Source organism: Bombus fervidus, chromosome 4 (genome assembly GCF_041682495.2).
Source record: "Bombus fervidus isolate BK054 chromosome 4, iyBomFerv1, whole genome shotgun sequence".
In the NCBI taxonomy this organism is placed as follows: Eukaryota; Metazoa; Arthropoda; class Insecta; order Hymenoptera; family Apidae; genus Bombus; species Bombus fervidus.
The window spans coordinates 13,272,453-13,290,156 of record NC_091520.1 but is presented as its reverse complement, the minus strand read 5'-3'; the positions used below and the strand labels follow the sequence as shown (position 1 = coordinate 13,290,156).

Genomic DNA, 17,704 nt, shown 5'->3' with positions numbered 1-17,704 from the left:
AAAACGACTCGTTGGACCATGAAATTATAAATGAATCGAATGATTGCCAGTCATCGAGTTCAGAAATCCCACGAACGAGCGTGAAACGGTTCGCACGTGAGTTTACGTTACCGATATTCGCCGCAATTATGATACGATAATCACTGATAGTTACGAGTGATCTATCGGATAAGCGATTAAACGTACCAGTCAAGGTTCTATTCTTCAAAAAAAAAAAAAATTGTCAAGAATTGAAAAGAAATTATTATCGGTTAATCCGAAGATCAGATAACGAGCACTCGTGAAATCACGTTGCTGACGCGTAATTATTAATATATTATCGATTACCGACAGGTCGGCGCGATCACGTACCATTTACACGATTATTACGTGTTTACCTTCCATATACGAATCAAGTGTGAGTCGGCGTTAAGTACCTACGCCAGAAATAAATATTCACAGCGCACAAACTGGCGAACAAGCATTCTAAATGGGAGCGTGTTAGGCTTCCCGCGCCATTTCTGAATCAACCGAACTCATATTTGCGACATATTAACCGGCTGTTTCTTAAGCATGACAGTCATCTATCTGGTTCGTTTATAAACACGTCTCGTGGGATTGCCAGCGCCCCGTTTGTAAAGTCACTACGTTACGTAGCCATCGGACTTGGCCAATGTTGGCCACGTTAAATTACGAATCCTCCTCGAGCATTAGGTAAGCATCCCACGGGAGTCACGCGACTCCCGGAGGAGCGCAACTGCCGACAAACACGCGACCGTTGGCTCAAAGCGGTTTCCATTTTCCGCAACGTCTCTCAGTTTCTCCTTTAAAAATACTTTTCCCTTTCCTCTGTTGCCGTTTAGCACCGATACGGCTCCGTTGTACGGCCCCGGTTTTCTTTTATCTATTCTGAAAATTTGCAATTAGCAAACTATTAAGGAAAAGTAAAAAGCGAAAGCGTTTCGCTTGCCGCGAAACGACGCTCGTTTCAATCGGAACAAAAAGATCGATCCTACCTACTGGAAGACAGAGAAGCTGAGGTTGCTTTATTGCCGGCAATTACTTTGGTACCCTCGTCGATCGTCGATTACTGTTAATTGAAATCTGTTCAACAGAGGGTACACGTGTAATCACCCACAGAAATCCTACGTTGACCTCGCGTTTTCTGCCTCTAATAAATCAGCAATTTCTCCTCGTTGGAACGTCTTGAAAAGTTCTACCAACGTGACGCTAGAGAGGAACTCTACGGATAATTCTAACCAGCTGTCCGGAAGGACCGATCTCAAATAGCCTACGGTGCCGCGTTTCGAGGCGTTAATTTCCAATACCGACAGACTGCCATGCGAAAAGATACACATCGACCTACGAAACAAACGTTTTTTGTACGTTCCATTTCTCGTACCATTCATCGTGCGACGTGATCGCGAGAAGATGAAGACATAAATCGCCGAGGAGAAAAACAAGTCGTGAAAACGTACTCGGGCAATTACGCTCGTCATGCGTGTAACTGATAATTGATATCGAATCTTTCGCCGGTGGACTCCTGTCGAGTATGAGAAATAATTGACAAACCTCCATTTCGAAAGGCAATGGGATCGCGTGTCGCTGGTATCGTTCGATCGACGAGACGATCGCTTCGAACCCGATGATTCCCTAATCGATACGCGGTAACCATGTTCGTCGTCCGAGAACTCGTTTAACCGTAAATGAAAACACGACGCGCAACATTGGCACAATTCTCCTCGTTTCCACGAGACGCTCGCGCGATTCCCCTCTTCGTTCCATCCTCGACCGTTCATTTTCTATCGTTAGGATCTTTCGAAATTGAATCGGATTTACGCGTTCAATCAGAATTCGCCCCCAAAAATGGTAGCGTAGTAGATCGTGAAATTGTGGCTGCCGCTTGTTCTTTCGTTAGACAACTTGTTTGTCAGCCATTCAGAGATCTAGAATAGTCTGGGTAGCGATATATACTCTATACTCTACACGATAGTCTGAATACGAGGACATCGCATATTCTTTTCGCTGGAGCGCGCTCCGATCGCAGATAATCGTACAATCGTCTAGACAAGGCTCGCGCGAACCAACTTTATCTCGTCATTTTTTTCAACGTTTAACACGTAGCTATAGGAGGAGAAACAAAGGAGAGGAAAATATTATACGTGACGACGATGTTGGTGAGTTATCCTACTTTCGCTGGTGAACGCGGCGGAAGTTATGAGGTCGCAATACCGCGGAACTTGGTCGCGATGCATCATCCGCGGCTCGCGATTTCTTTTCCAGTCGCGTCACGAACCGCGCAATGATACGGCGGTGTGGCGATACGGAGCGGCGTTGGAGGATTAACGTGGATAATCACGGAGGGAAGAGCGTTGAGCCGGGGACGTGGTAAATCGTAAAAGAGAGAAGGAGAAACGGTACGGTTGTACCTTGTTTCCTAACGTTGTCTCGTGCGTAGCGAGAAACTCGCGCCGGTTTACGACTTGTTCCAGCAAATGATAATAATTGACCTAATTGCGGCAAATGAACCGTTCGCTTAAATACGCCGTATATCTCGCGATTTGCGGCTGCCGTTTTGCGAAATAAGATTAATAGCTGCCTGTCCGAGGGAAACCGATGATCGATCGCGCGTTTTATCACGGCAATTTCGTAAGGTAACAATAGGCCTCGGTTTTTAACGAGAACCGCGGCTTACAGTTAGGCTAAACGTCGGTCAAGTACCAAAAGCGAGGTTTTGCTCGGCTGCGACGAATCGTGGCGGAAATTCGAACGGCGCGGAGCGGCTCCCTGCGATACGATCGGCGATTTTCGATTTCAGTCACGTGAGTCTGGCTTAGTCGCAAGCGCACAACTGGACGTGGCTACGTGAAAGTCTTACGGGTAACGCGAAACTAAAGTTCGATTGAAAAAACCATGAGCAGGGAAAAAGAAAAAGAGGCCGAGCGAATGGGTTCCCGTTGCTTTCACTCGAGCTTCGAGATAGACCAGCCTTCGAACGTTCCCGTAGCACGCGCGACTAGTTTATTGCATTTTAATAACACGAGACCTTGCGCTAACCATGGCTAAGATGTCTATGCGAAATATCGAAACGGGATCGTTCGGTGTACCCGTTTAATTAGCAGCCTGATCGCCATCACGGAGCGACGAAGGTTCAGTGAAATGTCGTGACGAGAAAACGAGCAACTCGTTGCGAAACCGACAGGCGAACGATGTACGTGGATACGAAAATACCGGTACCTTCGCGTGTCGTTTCGTCTTCAATTTGTACTAGGAGGAAATTCAAAGAGTCCGCGAATACGTCACGGAGACCAGACTTGCAAAATATTAGCTTTAACTTGTAAGAGAATCCTCGAAAGCACGCGTGACCGTGTTCGTGGATTTGAAAAATGAATCAACAGTGTCGTGTTTTTTTTTTTTTTTTTTTTTTTTTTACCGATTACTACCCTGCTGATAAACGTCGCTTACGCAACGCGTAAAAGCCGCAACAACGGTAATTTCTTTTAAGTTAGGTCTATCGTTGCGATGTAATAGATTTATCGCTTCTATCCAAGCCATCTTAATCGATTAAGCGCCTCGAATGGCGCGTATTATTCGGCTGGCGAAACAAGGAGCAAAAAGCGCAAGAAATCGCGAGGCGATCGCGTTACGAGATTGCACGGCATTCGTCAACGCTATTTATATCGGTTACACCAACTTCCTCTCTAAGGGTAACGTTATCGTCCAACTCGCCTGCGTAAACAGCATTTCGGAGATCTCTGTTGCGAAGAGATATCGGACTATGTCGTTTCTTCCACCGTGATACTATTTTCTTTTAGTTTCGTTCACATTAAATTCTTCATCCGTATTCTCGTCCATAGTACAAAAATCATTCGAGCTTGTTGACGAAACAAATACCTAATGTAAATAAATGCGGAACAGCAATCTCAAATCGATGGAAATCCAAATCGCTATAGGACATCGAATCCAATCGCTGGTAATCACCCATTATCACTAAAGTATAAAACGATTTGAAATCTAGCAATTTTGCAGGCAGAAAATACCAGGCAATCGAAAGAGTTTTCTAAACACGATGGCAACGAGACAAGCCTGGAGGGTTGAAATCGACGCTAGCGTGTCGACCAGCTCGAATCAAGCTCGGGCTCGATGGAGTCGCGTTGCCATAGACCGGTATAGGTATCGCGTTACCTCGGTGCACCAGCCTCGGCGTTAAGACACCTAATTGCACGTTATGTTCGACGCGCACGTACGCACACCAGCGAGCCCCTTACCGAATGGTAATGCTCTCTCGGTGACCACCTTGCCAGGCAGGAAAGTGGGTGAACTCTGTTCGTATTTGTGGCGAAGAGACCAGAGTATACGCGTTTCCTTTGTCGCCTCTCTACTCTCGTATTTTTTATTTATTTATTTATTTTTTTTTTTTTTTCTTACTCCAGCTTGTCGAGCTTTCCATGGAGGATCTCCGTGGAAGGGAGTCTGAGTCTGTTCCTGACACGAGCGATTGCTACGAGCTTCCAATTAAACGTGCATTCTCCTCTATTTTTCGAAAAAAATCTCTGCTAATTAATACTCTTCTGATACTTTAACTCGAGTGCTGTAGGTTGTAGAATTTTAATTCTGCTACGACGAAGTTAGTCGATAGCAGGTATATCCAATGTTGCTCGGAAATCGAAACGCAACAAGCAAACGGGCAAGTGAGTGAAACGATGGAAGAATTCCTATTGCATCGCACGCGATATCAGGTTTTTTTTTACTAATGTGCAAATAATCGAAAGCGCCATGAAATATGTTCGTGGAGGAACATAGCGCTTCTACCGCGAGTATTCCGTGGGAAAAAAGTAACACGCGAGGTTGCACGGTATAAATCTAGCCGCGATCGATGTCCTCTTGGTAACCATTTCCGAGGACATTCCGTTTTCTCGAATGGGACCAAGAACTTGACGACGATCAATTTTTTATCTACTTGCAGTGAACAAACAAATTTAAAACGGATTCGCAATGGCGAAGCGAGCAATAGTAAAATCGATAAACGATTGGCTATCTATGTAAGACAGGTGATGTAATCGATAGTGATGTTTATCGAAAATACGTTACCGAAGGACGAGTCGCATTGCGGAAAGAGAGAAAAAAAAAATGTTTTTAACGTGGGAACGCACCTATCAGGGCCACGGATAGGCGGAACGAAACGCCTAGACAACGACAGAAACTGTGTACGATCGTTTGTTCCTACGAGAAGTAACGACCCCGTTCAAGGACGTCTTATGTACTGGGTTACGCGGGCCAAGGTCGACCCGATTACGTGTACACATGTCAAACGATGCTTTTTAAATAACCTTCACTGTCTCGGTTTACTTCATCGACTAGTGATAACCTCGCAAATCGAGACACATTTGGAACAAATCGCGTCGTAATTTTCATATTTTATTTTTTTATAAAACACGTTCATAGATTGTCGCGCGCTTGTCCACGCTAACAAATTTACAACGTTCGTTCCTTACAACGTCGTAACGTTATTCGTATTAATTCACAACAATACTTAATTATCCAGGAATGCTGCACGGTGTTAAATGGTCATTTGCATAAGTCTACTATGTACAGAATATTCGAGACATGTTAATTCGCAGACGTTTGAACGAATAAATTGTAATCTCACCTTGGTGTCGAAGGCGTCACTAGGCATTCGCTGCACGCCGTTCATCTTGGCAAAACAATCGCTTTTCCGGTCCGAGCTACTTCCTCGTAGCGTCGACGATCCTCGACGATCCTCGATATCCCAGAACTCTCGAAACGCCACTCAACAGAGTACAAGTTCTCGCCGTGAGATGAATGGTATACCACGCGGAACACCGACACGCGCGAACGCGAGTCAAAAATTTAAACTCATAGGAACTAGGAGTCGCCTCGACGCATCCTCGTACACGTGCGCGCGACAACTGAAAGACATTTAAACGTCTTTCGAGTACACAAATTCACGCGAGATTTCACACACCGTTTTTGCACGTCGACTCAACCGACAAAGGACAACGATGCGATTAACGGTCAATCGTGAAATCGACTCTGCTAATGTTATGCCAACGAAGGAAGTAAGGCTTGCGAAACGCGACACAGGTTGTCTCTATAAACAACTGGTTATTTACAATCTTACCATGCAAACGTTGAAACGCGATTGCATCGAAATGACCACGAAACGATCCGTGTACATTGACCGAATCGTCCGAATAATGAAACGGTTATCAACGAAGAAGAATACTCGTTTTATCCGGTCTGTTAATATTTTTTTATTTCGAACGTCAACCGTGCGAATGATCTCAAGCTTTTGCTAGAAAACTGGCTATAGATTCCTGCGAGCAATCTCGAATTTGACACTCTGTATATCTGACAGCATCCGGTGGACGACACGCGAGAATTAACGTTCACGGTTCTATGAACAAAACGCGCACCGTTTCATGCAGAACCACGCTTTGCAGTCTGCGATAAGAGATTTGAAACTCGCCTACCGAGCACCGTAGTTCGCGCCTGCGCCGCGATATTTTGCTCGTCGTCGCGTACCCTGAAACACGTGGTATCCTTCGAAGCACCGCCCCCTCCAACTTCTCGCGGTGTTCACAAAAGTTTTGAATATTTACAAAAAGTAAAAGGTATTCAGCCCGTGGTGTGTATTAGCGGGAAAATCGATCGAAAATACGAAATAGTCTCGGGCCGCAAAAGTTCGTGCATAAACATGTTTTGATCTTGAAACGGAGAATGCCGCTCTCACGGATAAATTTTCATCAGATCAAATACTAGAAAGGACTTGGACCGGAAGATACCACGCGCAGGTATCACGAAGACAGGCTACTCGAAAACTCGACGTGTTCCATGTCCAAGGGGGAGAGAAACAGGTTTAAGAACCGTAGTTGACCGGTCGCCTTTTAAATCGGTCATCTGTCTAGCCGGTAGAAATTACGTCGATTCGAAATCAGGCACTCGTAGCCACAGGTTCTTGGGGCTCGAAACTCACTGAAAATCGTAATCAGAAGTAGAACCAGCAAGTTGAAGCGAATGAATTAAAAGGAAGGTGAACGTGTTCGCGTACGAACGACGGTTTCGTGACACCGAAAAAGAAAGAGGACACGTTGCACTCGCGATGGGAGAAACGATACGTCGTGGGTAGGCACATGGCAAGCATGTCCCTGCCGCAGGATTATACGTAGCAGCCGGCGTTCGGGCGCTCCGCGTCGCGACTGCCGGCGCGGCTAAAAAACCATACGATGACCTCATCACACGAAGTCTGTTCTCCTGCCCATGTCACTATTACTAGCCATCCTGAAAACATCGCTAACCTCCATCGTCTCCTGGAGGTTACTGTTCGCATTATCGCTTATCTGGAATATCCTGCCAGGACTTCAAGATACCAGCACACTAAAAAATCGTATTTACTTTTCAATGTCTTATGGTAATTTTCAAAATACCCGCCTTTCCATTGTACTCTAATTGTATTTGCAACACATGGACATTCGAAATAAACATAAGATATTATTATAAAAAAGATATTTCCTGAATGTAAATGAAAATATAATTATAAAGTTTTTTTTAATACAAAATTCCTTTATATGTCTTACGTGGTTTTATTCTGTAAAAGAATGACTGCCTTTTAAATTAGAAATACGATATGTGTACATAACATGTCACAATAGACGAACAAGTCGAAATAAATTATTTTTACTTCTATCTGTTAATATATCATCTCTGTTTTCAAATTAAAATTACTCATAACTAAAATACTCATAACTAAAAATGCATGCAGAAATAAATATGCATTTCAAACATTATATGCAAAACAAAATGGATGAGTATAGTAAGCCACGTGCAGCAACCTATGTGCCATAGTGTAACGTGTGTGTCATGGATCCGGAAGATTTATAAGTTACATCGCAAAACAAGTTCAATGAAATTTTGTATTATAATGTCGTATTTATTTATTGATACTTACGTGTCTTGATAAAAGACATTTTATAAAATTTGTGATTACTATGTATATTAGAGGTTATGTGTGATGTACTGTGTTTAAATATCATTGTAGTAAAACCTTTTATATACTTCTTCGTGGTGAGAATATATTTTAAAGCTACATTGTTTTTATCGATAACTAATGTATAATATTTGATTTTAGCTGTTAATTGATTTGTAATAATTGAAAATGTCTTCTGACAAGTCTGACGATGCAAGCAATTCACTTCCATCCAATATCCAAATAAAGGTAGAACCTGGGACATCTCTGCCTGTACCTATACAAAACATTAAAACAGAACCTGGTTTATCAGCTACTACTAGATTAACTTCTTTCCGCTTGCCAAGAGATTTAACATTGGGTGGTAATATTAAGACTGAGAAATCTAAGAAAGTATATATACCAAATTTAAATGCTCAGAGAACTAAGAAAAAAGAGTAAGTCAACTTTATAAGAGGAATTAACGATTGAGTTTATGAATTTAATGAAACGATGCTTATTTTCTAGAGACTTAACGCAAAATGATTCTGCAAAGACAAGCAAAAGTAGAGATCATAATAGAGGACGTGGCAGAGGTAATGCAGATAGTGGACGCGATAGAGGACGTGGAAGGGGATCTAGCAATCTGATTCAAGTATAATAAACATATTTTTCTGATAAATATAACTTTATATTACGATATTTTATATAAAATGTATTTGTAGTCTAGTGGCATTTGGTCCACTGGAATAGTGAGTACACCAGGAAAACGCTATAGCGGTGGTTCTAGGGATAGTGACAGAAGCGCTCAAGTATGTCTAGAAAAACCAAAATTAGAATTGAACCGTAGTGTTGATAAAGCTGAAGAAGAAGAAAAAGTAAAATTACTGCTAAGAGATGATTTTATCGATGATGGAGAACCTATAAACTTTGAAAATGGACCAATTATATTGCCAATGATCAAAGGTTTTTATTATCTTCTAGGTATTAGTAACTATTTTTAAAAAATCATATTTTATTGATTTTTATTTCTTATAGGAAAGTTATACAAAGAAGACACTAAAGTACCAATTGAAAAAGAGGAGGAAGAAGAAATAGATAGGAAACCCATTATTTTGGAAAATGGAGAGGGTAAGCATAATTCTTTTTTCCTCTTTTAATCTATAATGATAATAACATTATTTTTAGTATTACCACCAAAGAAGGAAAGTAAACTTAAGATACCCAAATCTGATGTAGAAACAAAAGATGAATTTTTAGAAAACATTCCTAAGATTATTGAAAATAAAGCACACTCATATATCTTAATGCAGGTAAGGAATTCTATTAAAAATGAAATAAAAGTAATATTCATTTTCACATATAATTCGCTAAATAATTAGTACAGTTTCCAGATTGTTTACCAGGTTTAGTAGGTAGTGCAGAAGACACTAGACCAACTCGATCAAATATTGCAAATTACGAAAAGGAGAATGAAAGTAAACAACAAACGGAATTTTGTACTTTAAATAATTTAAAACCTGGTATTTTAGGGAAGTTACAGATATTGAAATCGGGTAAAGCACGCTTATTACTGGGAGAAAATAACTTAATTGTTGATGTTGGGTCAAATCTTAGTTTTCGGCAGGTACGTATCTGAAATGGTCGCAAATATTGGATGAAGTTATAATAATAATAATAATACATATTGCAGGATCTTATTGCCGCAAAAGTGGATACCGAAAATTTAATCGGTGATCTTATTAATTTAGGTCCAGTAACCAGTACGCTGATATGTTCGCCTGATTGGGAATCAATGTTGGCCAAGTTATAAATAAATTTTTAATATAAGTAGATCTTATATATTGTTTATTATGTGAAATATCTGTAAATGTGATGAAAGCTATGTTATTTAAGATACAAAAAACGAATTTTTTGAAAATCATGTATTTTCAATACTACAGTATACGTGAAAGTCATGTCACGAACAAATTCAGTAGTAATTCATAAATTTAAATAAATTTACAGTAATTGTAGAATAAAGTTTATTATATAATTTATGTGAATGAATACGTCAACAAGAGGGCGTGATTCCTTATAAAATACGTTAATATTTTATTCCAAGACGCAATTTATGCTTCTGGCTAAATAATAGATAATTAATAATGAAAAATTATTTTTACACAAATCAAATTTAGAAATTAAATTCATCAATGCACTATAAAATGATAATTAGCTTGTAAACTTATGAGCTACAAAAACCATGTATTTCCTTAGTTGTGTCAACTTTAAAAGATGTAAAAATCGTACATTAAAGTGGCACAAAAATTATTCCTACGATAATAACTACTTTTGTTCACTAATAAGGAAAAAAAAAACAGCTATTGTATTCAACTTCGTAATCTTAATATTTAGGGTCATAAAAATTAGGTTTCTTCATCTAAGTGATGGATCTGTTTAGTAACGTCAGACTTGTACACAAAAAGTGTGACACGATAAAATCCTACTTAACGATAATAATAAACAGAAATGTATTCGTGATACAATCAGAGCAAGTGCATTGTAATACAGAGATACACACACGTAACACACCCTCGACAAATCACACAACACCTCAATCACTTCCTTCTATGCTGTGTCCTTTCTTCATCGATTTTAATGCTTTTTCACGAAGTTTTTTTTCTAATTCTTCTGTATTACCTTCACTTACATCAGATTCGTCAGAATCTGCAACCTTCTTCTTTTTATGTTTTCTATGTTTCTTATGCTTCTTATGTTTCTTGTGCTTTTTATCCTTCTTCTTTTTCTTTTCTTCTACTTCACTTTCCTAAAAATACAAATTACAAATAATGAATCAAGTGAAAATCTAGATTTTGCACAAATTAAGCCTCGATGAAATAAACAATTACCTCCGATTCACTAGTGCTAGTTTTAGTCTTCTTCTTACGTTTTTTCTTTACTTTTTCTTCATCTGAACTGTCATCCGCTTTTCTCTTTTTCTTCGCATCTTTTTCTCCAATCTCTTCATCATCTGTACTTGAGTCTCGCTTAGATTTTTTCAAACGTACTTTCCCTTCGTCTTCGCTCGTAGAATCCTTTCTTGATTTCCTCGTTCTTGACTTTTCATCTTCCGAAGAGCTATCTCTTCGTTTTCGTGTCTTTTTCGGCTCATCGTCCGAACTCGAATCTTTTTTGGATTTTCGTAATCTGGACCTATCGTCTTCAGTTTTATTTCTTTTTATCTTCTGTTCTTCATCTCCCGAAGAGGAATCTTTCCTAGATCTTTTTGATTTCTTCGTTTCCTCTTCTAACTCTTTTTTTGGTCGCTTACGAGATTCGTTATCGTTCATTTCTCGTTTTCTACTATCTTTTCTGTCTTTTGTACGTTCATCTAATGAATCTATGGAAACCACCGGGATTAAAAATTTTTTAAATTATAAAGCAATTAGAATTGCAAAATTAAGATATGTAAAATTTACCGCCTCGATTCGAATCCCTAATTTTTTTGGTTTTCTCTGCGTGCTTCCTTTCCTCTTCAGAATCTGAACTAGAACCACATTTGTCTGACTTCTCTTCATCCGTGGAAGCTTTCCTGGATTTCTTGGACTTCTCTAACTTTTTTGATCTTTTCTTACCTGCAATGAGAAACAATGTAAAAAATATTGAAGAAACATTATTCCTGCATGTTCAATTTCTTCCTACCTTCGCTTTCACTATCATTTGAATCTGTAGAACCATCGCGTTTTTCCCTCTTCGATTTTTTTATTACTTCTGCAGGTTTTTTCAAGAGAACTGGCTCTGACGATTTTTGACCTGACTTCTTGTCCTCGGATGTAGTTTTGATTGATTTGATCGATTTATCATCCTTTTTTAGCGGGAACGTATCCGCAGATGAAAAGCTCGATTCTTCTTTTGGTGATCCCTCTTTGTTATCTTCTCTAAAACGACAATAAATGCTTAAACTAAATGATTTTCTTTACATATCTTAAACAGTACTTAAAGAACAGGACTTTAAACTTACTTCGATGGTTGTTTGACTTTAACCGCAGCTATGATGTCTTCAGTCTTTTTAAACGGAGACGGCGTTCTAGATAAACTCTTCGAGAACTAGAATAATGAAAAAATAAGCAGTTACAAAATTAGAAATATATATTATATATTACAAATATAATACAAATGACTGTCTTAAACTTACCCTGTGTCTAGTTACAGGAAGCGTAGCAGATTGAAGTTTTTTAGGAGAAACGCTGAGATCTGGTTTCTTGATGTTCACAGGTTCAGCTTTCTTGATGTCCTTTTCGGGTCGTTTGATGGATTCCTCCTTGATAGGCTTCTCCTTCTCTTTACGTTTTTCATCTGCGTGTTCACGATCCCTCTCACGTTCTCGCTTTTCTTGAGACGATTTCCGCTCTAGTGACTTTCTGCATACAGACAGCGAAAATTATTATTAGAGAAAGTAAGAACGTTTGTTCACTGCTAAGCAGGAAACACAACGTAGCTGCTTTACGCTCCGACAATCGTAAGGTCTGTAACAAAATGTGAATGTATGAGATAATTCGTTTACTCACCTGGTCACTTCATCCTCATTGCTAGAGGAACTACTTTCGCTACTTTCCGAGCTACTTGACTTAGACCTTCCGTTTCGTAATTCTTTTCGCGATCCCGTATCAGTTGATCTTTTAATTTTTTCATCCACTTTCTTGTCCTTTGTCTTCTCCTTAGCATCTCTTGAGCGGTCGGGAGATCGTTTTCCATCTCTCGAATGATCCACCGATGACCTTTGATCTTTTGATCTAGACCTACGATCCCTAGATCTAGATCTTCTATCTCTATCCCTTCTGTCCCTGTCTCTGGAACGGTCTCGCCTACTCGATCTGTCACGAGAGGAAGATCTATCGTACCTGAGGGATCGGTCCCGTCCGTCTGGTGAACGACGTCTGCTATCACGACGATCCGGAGATCGACGTCTGTCTCTTCTTTCAGATGATCGTCGTCTTCGATCGAGAGATCTTCTTCGGCGCCTATCTCCGGGACTTGGTGATCTGCGACGATATCGTGCTGGGCTTCTTCGAGGAGGGCTTCTGCAATAATTACGAATTTATTGATGTACAACATTTAGTTACGTGAAGGTATGAGTAACAAATACGATTTATACCTGCGTCTACTAGGTGCTCTGCGCACAGATGGAGGTCGCATGCTGCGACTGCCGCTATATCTATCCAATCTCTCCCGTTCCCTTTCTCGTTCCCGTTCTCTTCTTCTTTCACGTTCTCTGTCTATGGATCTCCTGTACACAGATAATTCAGAAGTCATATTTAATAATGATTATTGTAATAAACATCTGTAATATATAATAATATTTATAGTCACCTTCTATTCCTATCTCGAGATCTATCCCGAGACCTATCCCGTGATCTATCGCGTGATCTATCTCGCGATCTATCTCTGTCCTTTGATCGACCTCTATCCTTTCGTGGCGTTGGACTCCTTCGCTTAGGAACTGATTTTCTTTCTCGACTCGAGTCACTATCACTACCACTGTCATCCTTATTTGTTTTCCTATATGATCTCTTTGCCTGTACTCCATCTTTCTTCTTTCTAATTTCGAAGTCATTTTTATCTTTCGCTCCTTTTTCTTCTTCTGATTCGGAGCTACTGCTTGTACTTGCATCTCGTTTCCTGTTGGAATCGAGAGTATCCTTTCTCTTATTCGGTGACTTCGAACGAGATTTTGATGATCTTGAATCGCTTGAATCGGATCTCGATTTTCTAGACTTACTTCTATCAATGCTTTTCGATCTTGATTTTTTAGATCGTGAACGAGATCTTGAATGCGATCTTGGAGACTTGGACTTTGTGCGTCTCGATTTTGAGCGATCTTGCGACCTGGATTTAGATCTTCTAGACTTTGACCTAGATCTAGATCGTCTTGATCTTGACTTGGATCGAGATCGTCTCGACTTAGATGCCGGTGATCGAGAACGACGTGTTTTTGAATCTCGACTGGGCGATTTGGATCTAGATTTTTTGGAGCGGCTTATAGGTGATTTTGATCTAGATCTAGATTTTTTTGCTTTTTCTAATGATTCAGGAGATGGAGTACGATTGTTTTTCTTTTTCCCATCAGCAATGCTCATTAATTTAGCTTGTAATCGCGATATCGCAACAGCGGCTTCCCTATTAAAACATTTTGATAAATAACCTTTCCGGAGTTTATATTAAGCAACAAAAGAAGAATACTTACGGTTTTGTCTTAACTGGCATGAGCGGTATAGCATTTTCAGGTTGAGGTGAATCTTCTCGTTCGACTTTAATTTCAGTCATATCTTTTCCGTTGTCTTTAAGCGAATTTTTACTAGGCGATCTCGAAGAAGATCGTCTTTTGCGGCTCGATCTGTCACGATCTCTGTGTCGATCTCTCGATCGACTTCTTTTTCTGCAGGTAGTCAAACATGTATTTTTGAAACACTTTTAAAGACATATAACGGTAATATTTTATGAATTCAAAGAAATACCTGTCTCTATCACGATCTCTACTTCGATCTCTTCGACGCTCCTTCGAAGAACCACGCTCTTTCTCTTCTTTCTTTATCTTGCTTTCAGCTTCATCTTTTTCTTTCTCTCTTTCCTTTTCCTTTTCTTTCTCCGCCAAAGAAGCTTGGAGTTTCTCCTGCTCTTCCTGTTTTCATAAATCACTTATTTATAAATAAACATTAAAAAAAAAATGTATAAACTGAATTGCATGCATCAGAAGCATTCATTCGATTGAACTTTTCTGAATGTCAAAATTTAGTAACTCAACTGTTTTGCTATTATCAGATTAGTTCACACAGTATTAAGAATATAAAAATTGATAATTACCAAACGTTTTTTTATTTGATCTTTCTTTTGTTGCAAGAAAGCCTCCGGAATACCCGTTACACTTTCTTGAGCAGAGACTAAGAGGTCCCATAGTTCACCCATGAAAGATCGAGCATTTCTTCCATTCAGAAAACCAGTGAGGTTGATCTGCATTTTTCGGGGGTCAGGAAACTGTAAAATATACAATATCGTTTTTTATTTTTCTATACATATATTATATATTATCACAATAGAAAATTTTAAGTTCAGTTCTATGCAATTTTGGCACGAGAGTAAACATTATAATGTCCATCTTCTACGTCGATACTAACTGCTTTTCCCCCTCGAAAAAGCAGATACATTTTTTATATTTCTAATATACCTTACCATCAACAGTAAACTGCTCGTTTCACGGCTGCACTTATATGCAATATGCTAAGAAAAAAATATACTCATCGATAAACGCACACGTAGCACAGATACATAGATACCTTCTCAATTCAATAACACTGCTAAAGTAGATGCTGAAATAGGATTTGCAAATATGTGTTAAAAATGTTAGCTGAAAATGAAAGGATTAATTTGGAATAGAAGGAACACCGTTCCACCAACCTGTGATATTGACAAAGAGTGTCAAACCGAGTAGAGATACCTCCGGCATCGTCCACGATCGCCAATCGCATCTGGGATTGACGGAATGTCTGGAGAATCATTAACTGGAGAACAGACCTGCACGATGTAACGATCCTCGATCCCTCAGGATGGAGCTGGGGGGCACGGAGAATGGAGCAACCTGCATCTCAGTAGGATCCGCCGCGTGTGTCGATTGTCCTTGTGTAAGAAGACCACAGCATCTGGATAGGGAGTGCGATGATTTCCTTCCGCTCCAGTTTGAAGTGCCGATTATTGGTAGATGTCCAACGATCGAAAGCCGCAGCAAAGCTTTCGCAGTTGTAATTTGGAGTGTAACCACCTCGAATGAGGCAGTCACGGGTTGGCCAAGACGATGCTCAGTGCAGCTAGTAGATGATGTAGTTGCAGCAACGACGACAACTGCAGAATGGTAGAAGGCCGAGGCAGAGCTCCATATAAAGGTGAGAAGATCAGGAACAGGACGATGCGACGATATTTTTGCGAATACGCCGTTCCTCTGATGACGATGAGTTGGAGCTGGACGAAGTGCTGAGGTTGAAGTTTCAGCAGTGTTCTAAGATGACGTTGACATACCAGCTGGCATCAGCTAGCGTTGACGGCTGATAGAAAGGCGGCCAATCGGATGTAGAGAGGAGCACATCCGAATGCCATTTGGACAATAGGGTTGAGCCCCACCAACGGTCTCTACTTATACTAACGGGGAATTCAAACATACGTGATAAAACATTGATTTTATATGTTACAATGTTGCAGGATCAGCTACATCAGTTTTTCGTTGATATAGGATATAGCTTGGAGTGGATACTTAAGATCAATAAAAATTGGATACACAGGATATAGAGGTTCGATGATATATTATCAAAATTTAAAAAAAAAAAGAAAAAAAAACAATGAGGCAAGTATGACTAATATGGTTTCTGCCTCCTTGCTTTTCATCTCCAAAGTCAGCACATTGTGCAGATTTTGGATGATGGCATTTGTAACTGGTACAAAATATTGTGCTGAAATAATGTGTATTTATCGATTTCCTATGATGAGGGGAAAAAGCCAAGTGAACGCATTTTATATTCCGTATCATTAATTTAAAATCTCTTAGGCCAAATTGTAATCAAATTGGTAATGTAACAAACTTCTTACCTTTTCTTCCAGTTGATTATATACAAATTCTACCACTACATCATCCTCCATGCCTAAGATCTGAGTAATCTTTGTAGTTATCCATGGTTTAATAACATCCAGCTTAACTTTGCTCATATCCACCTAAAAATAAAGTACTTTGTAAGTAGCATGAAAACTAAAAGCATAATCAACATAACCAAATATACCACATATATATCACATATATATAAATATATATAATTAACGTAACCGGATATTGGACTCAGATACTTACCTTCTGTGTAAGAGAGTCTCCAAATTTCATTTGTTTAAGAAGTTTCTTCTCCTTATCGCTGAACCTCGTGTCCTGCGAGGCGGTAGTCCCCTGAAATTCGGCAATTAATCCAAATTAATCCGAAAATATCGAAGAAAGCAACAATTTGACAGGATTTTTACAGCACAAGACATTATTTTTTAAACAAAAGTTCTAGCGAATTTACCGTGTACATCATTTTGGTAATGTGCAGAAAGCAAAAATTGCACGATGTTCGATGTTAACTGCCTTCTTCAATTCGTTTTCTCAACAAAGAACGGGAAAATGTGAGTCAGAAGAAGACGTAGTAGGAGGCGTAGAATTTAACCGTTTGCAAAATTTCGTACAATTTTGTATATACAAATATCAAACGCGGCTGAACGTAGCACGTATGAACACAACGCACAACAGGGTCAATCCGCCAACATGGCGTCGGTTTTGTTAAAACAGGAAGTTGAAGTTGCTTGGAAATAAGCAGCGTTGCCACAGTTCGTAAGTGTTGACAACATTACAATTTATCTATTGTGAACTGGTGTAGACCTGTGGCTCCCACTAGCTTGAATATATCGTATGATAATCGAGTAAATTCTAACGCTGCGAATTTAATTGCACAGCAGCGTAACCGAGACAACGAACAAAAGTTATTTAACAAATCTATTGATTGAATGTCAAAGTTATTTATCAGTAACAACTGTGATCACTTTCAAATTTCGTATTTACTTTCGTTACCATAAGAAAGACATTGCCAAGGCGTAAATCGCTTGTTTTCTAATATTGTAAGTTCCAATCAAATTAATGTTTATTAGCATTAGTTAATAGAAATTTATCTTATTGTATAACAAATAAATTGTAGATTGTTATGTAAATCCGAGCAG

The 17,704-nt window shown here is 39.5% G+C and overlaps 3 protein-coding genes across 6 annotated transcripts in view; 1 reads left to right on the top strand and 2 right to left on the bottom strand.

Annotated features, from left to right (window-relative positions):
* Lmpt (four and a half LIM domains protein limpet) overlaps positions 1-6,444 on the bottom strand; it is a 70,536-nt gene extending 64,092 nt beyond the window's left edge. Inside the window, exon 1 of the mRNA XM_072001264.1 lies at positions 5,630-6,444. Coding sequence (XP_071857365.1) covers positions 5,630-5,674 — 45 coding nt within the window. The 5' untranslated portion in view covers positions 5,675-6,444. The remainder of the gene's footprint in view (positions 1-5,629) is intronic.
* Positions 6,445-7,830: 1,386 nt separating this feature from the next.
* Positions 7,831-10,409, top strand: Rpiiic53 (RNA polymerase III subunit C53). Its single transcript, XM_072001290.1, has 8 exons — positions 7,831-8,064; positions 8,129-8,403; positions 8,474-8,600; positions 8,671-8,911; positions 8,984-9,076; positions 9,134-9,258; positions 9,333-9,572; positions 9,639-10,409. Exons 2-8 carry the CDS (start codon positions 8,156-8,158, stop codon positions 9,756-9,758), a joined length of 1,194 nt encoding a protein of 397 aa, XP_071857391.1. The 5' UTR covers positions 7,831-8,064; positions 8,129-8,155; the 3' UTR covers positions 9,759-10,409.
* Positions 10,410-10,431: 22 nt separating this feature from the next.
* On the bottom strand, positions 10,432-17,223 carry Srrm1 (Serine-arginine repetitive matrix 1). 4 transcript variants are annotated; one of them, XM_072001270.1, is made up of 16 exons: positions 17,177-17,223; positions 17,017-17,095; positions 16,812-16,901; positions 16,556-16,678; positions 14,786-14,956; positions 14,440-14,603; positions 14,169-14,360; positions 13,295-14,101; positions 13,080-13,211; positions 12,493-13,005; positions 12,120-12,345; positions 11,946-12,031; positions 11,627-11,862; positions 11,404-11,559; positions 10,834-11,324; positions 10,432-10,751 (listed from the first exon to the last, which is right to left on the bottom strand). In XM_072001270.1, exons 2-16 carry the CDS (start codon positions 17,026-17,028, stop codon positions 10,539-10,541), a joined length of 3,612 nt encoding a protein of 1,203 aa, XP_071857371.1. In that variant the 5' UTR covers positions 17,029-17,095; positions 17,177-17,223; the 3' UTR covers positions 10,432-10,538. The 4 variants fall into 4 exon arrangements, with proteins under 4 accessions (XP_071857371.1, XP_071857375.1, XP_071857372.1 ...); XM_072001274.1 differs by lacking the exon at positions 17,177-17,223 and having other exon boundaries at positions 12,826-13,005; positions 17,017-17,151; XM_072001271.1 differs by lacking the exon at positions 17,177-17,223 and having other exon boundaries at positions 13,080-13,208; positions 17,017-17,151.
* Positions 17,224-17,704: the final 481 nt, after the last annotated feature.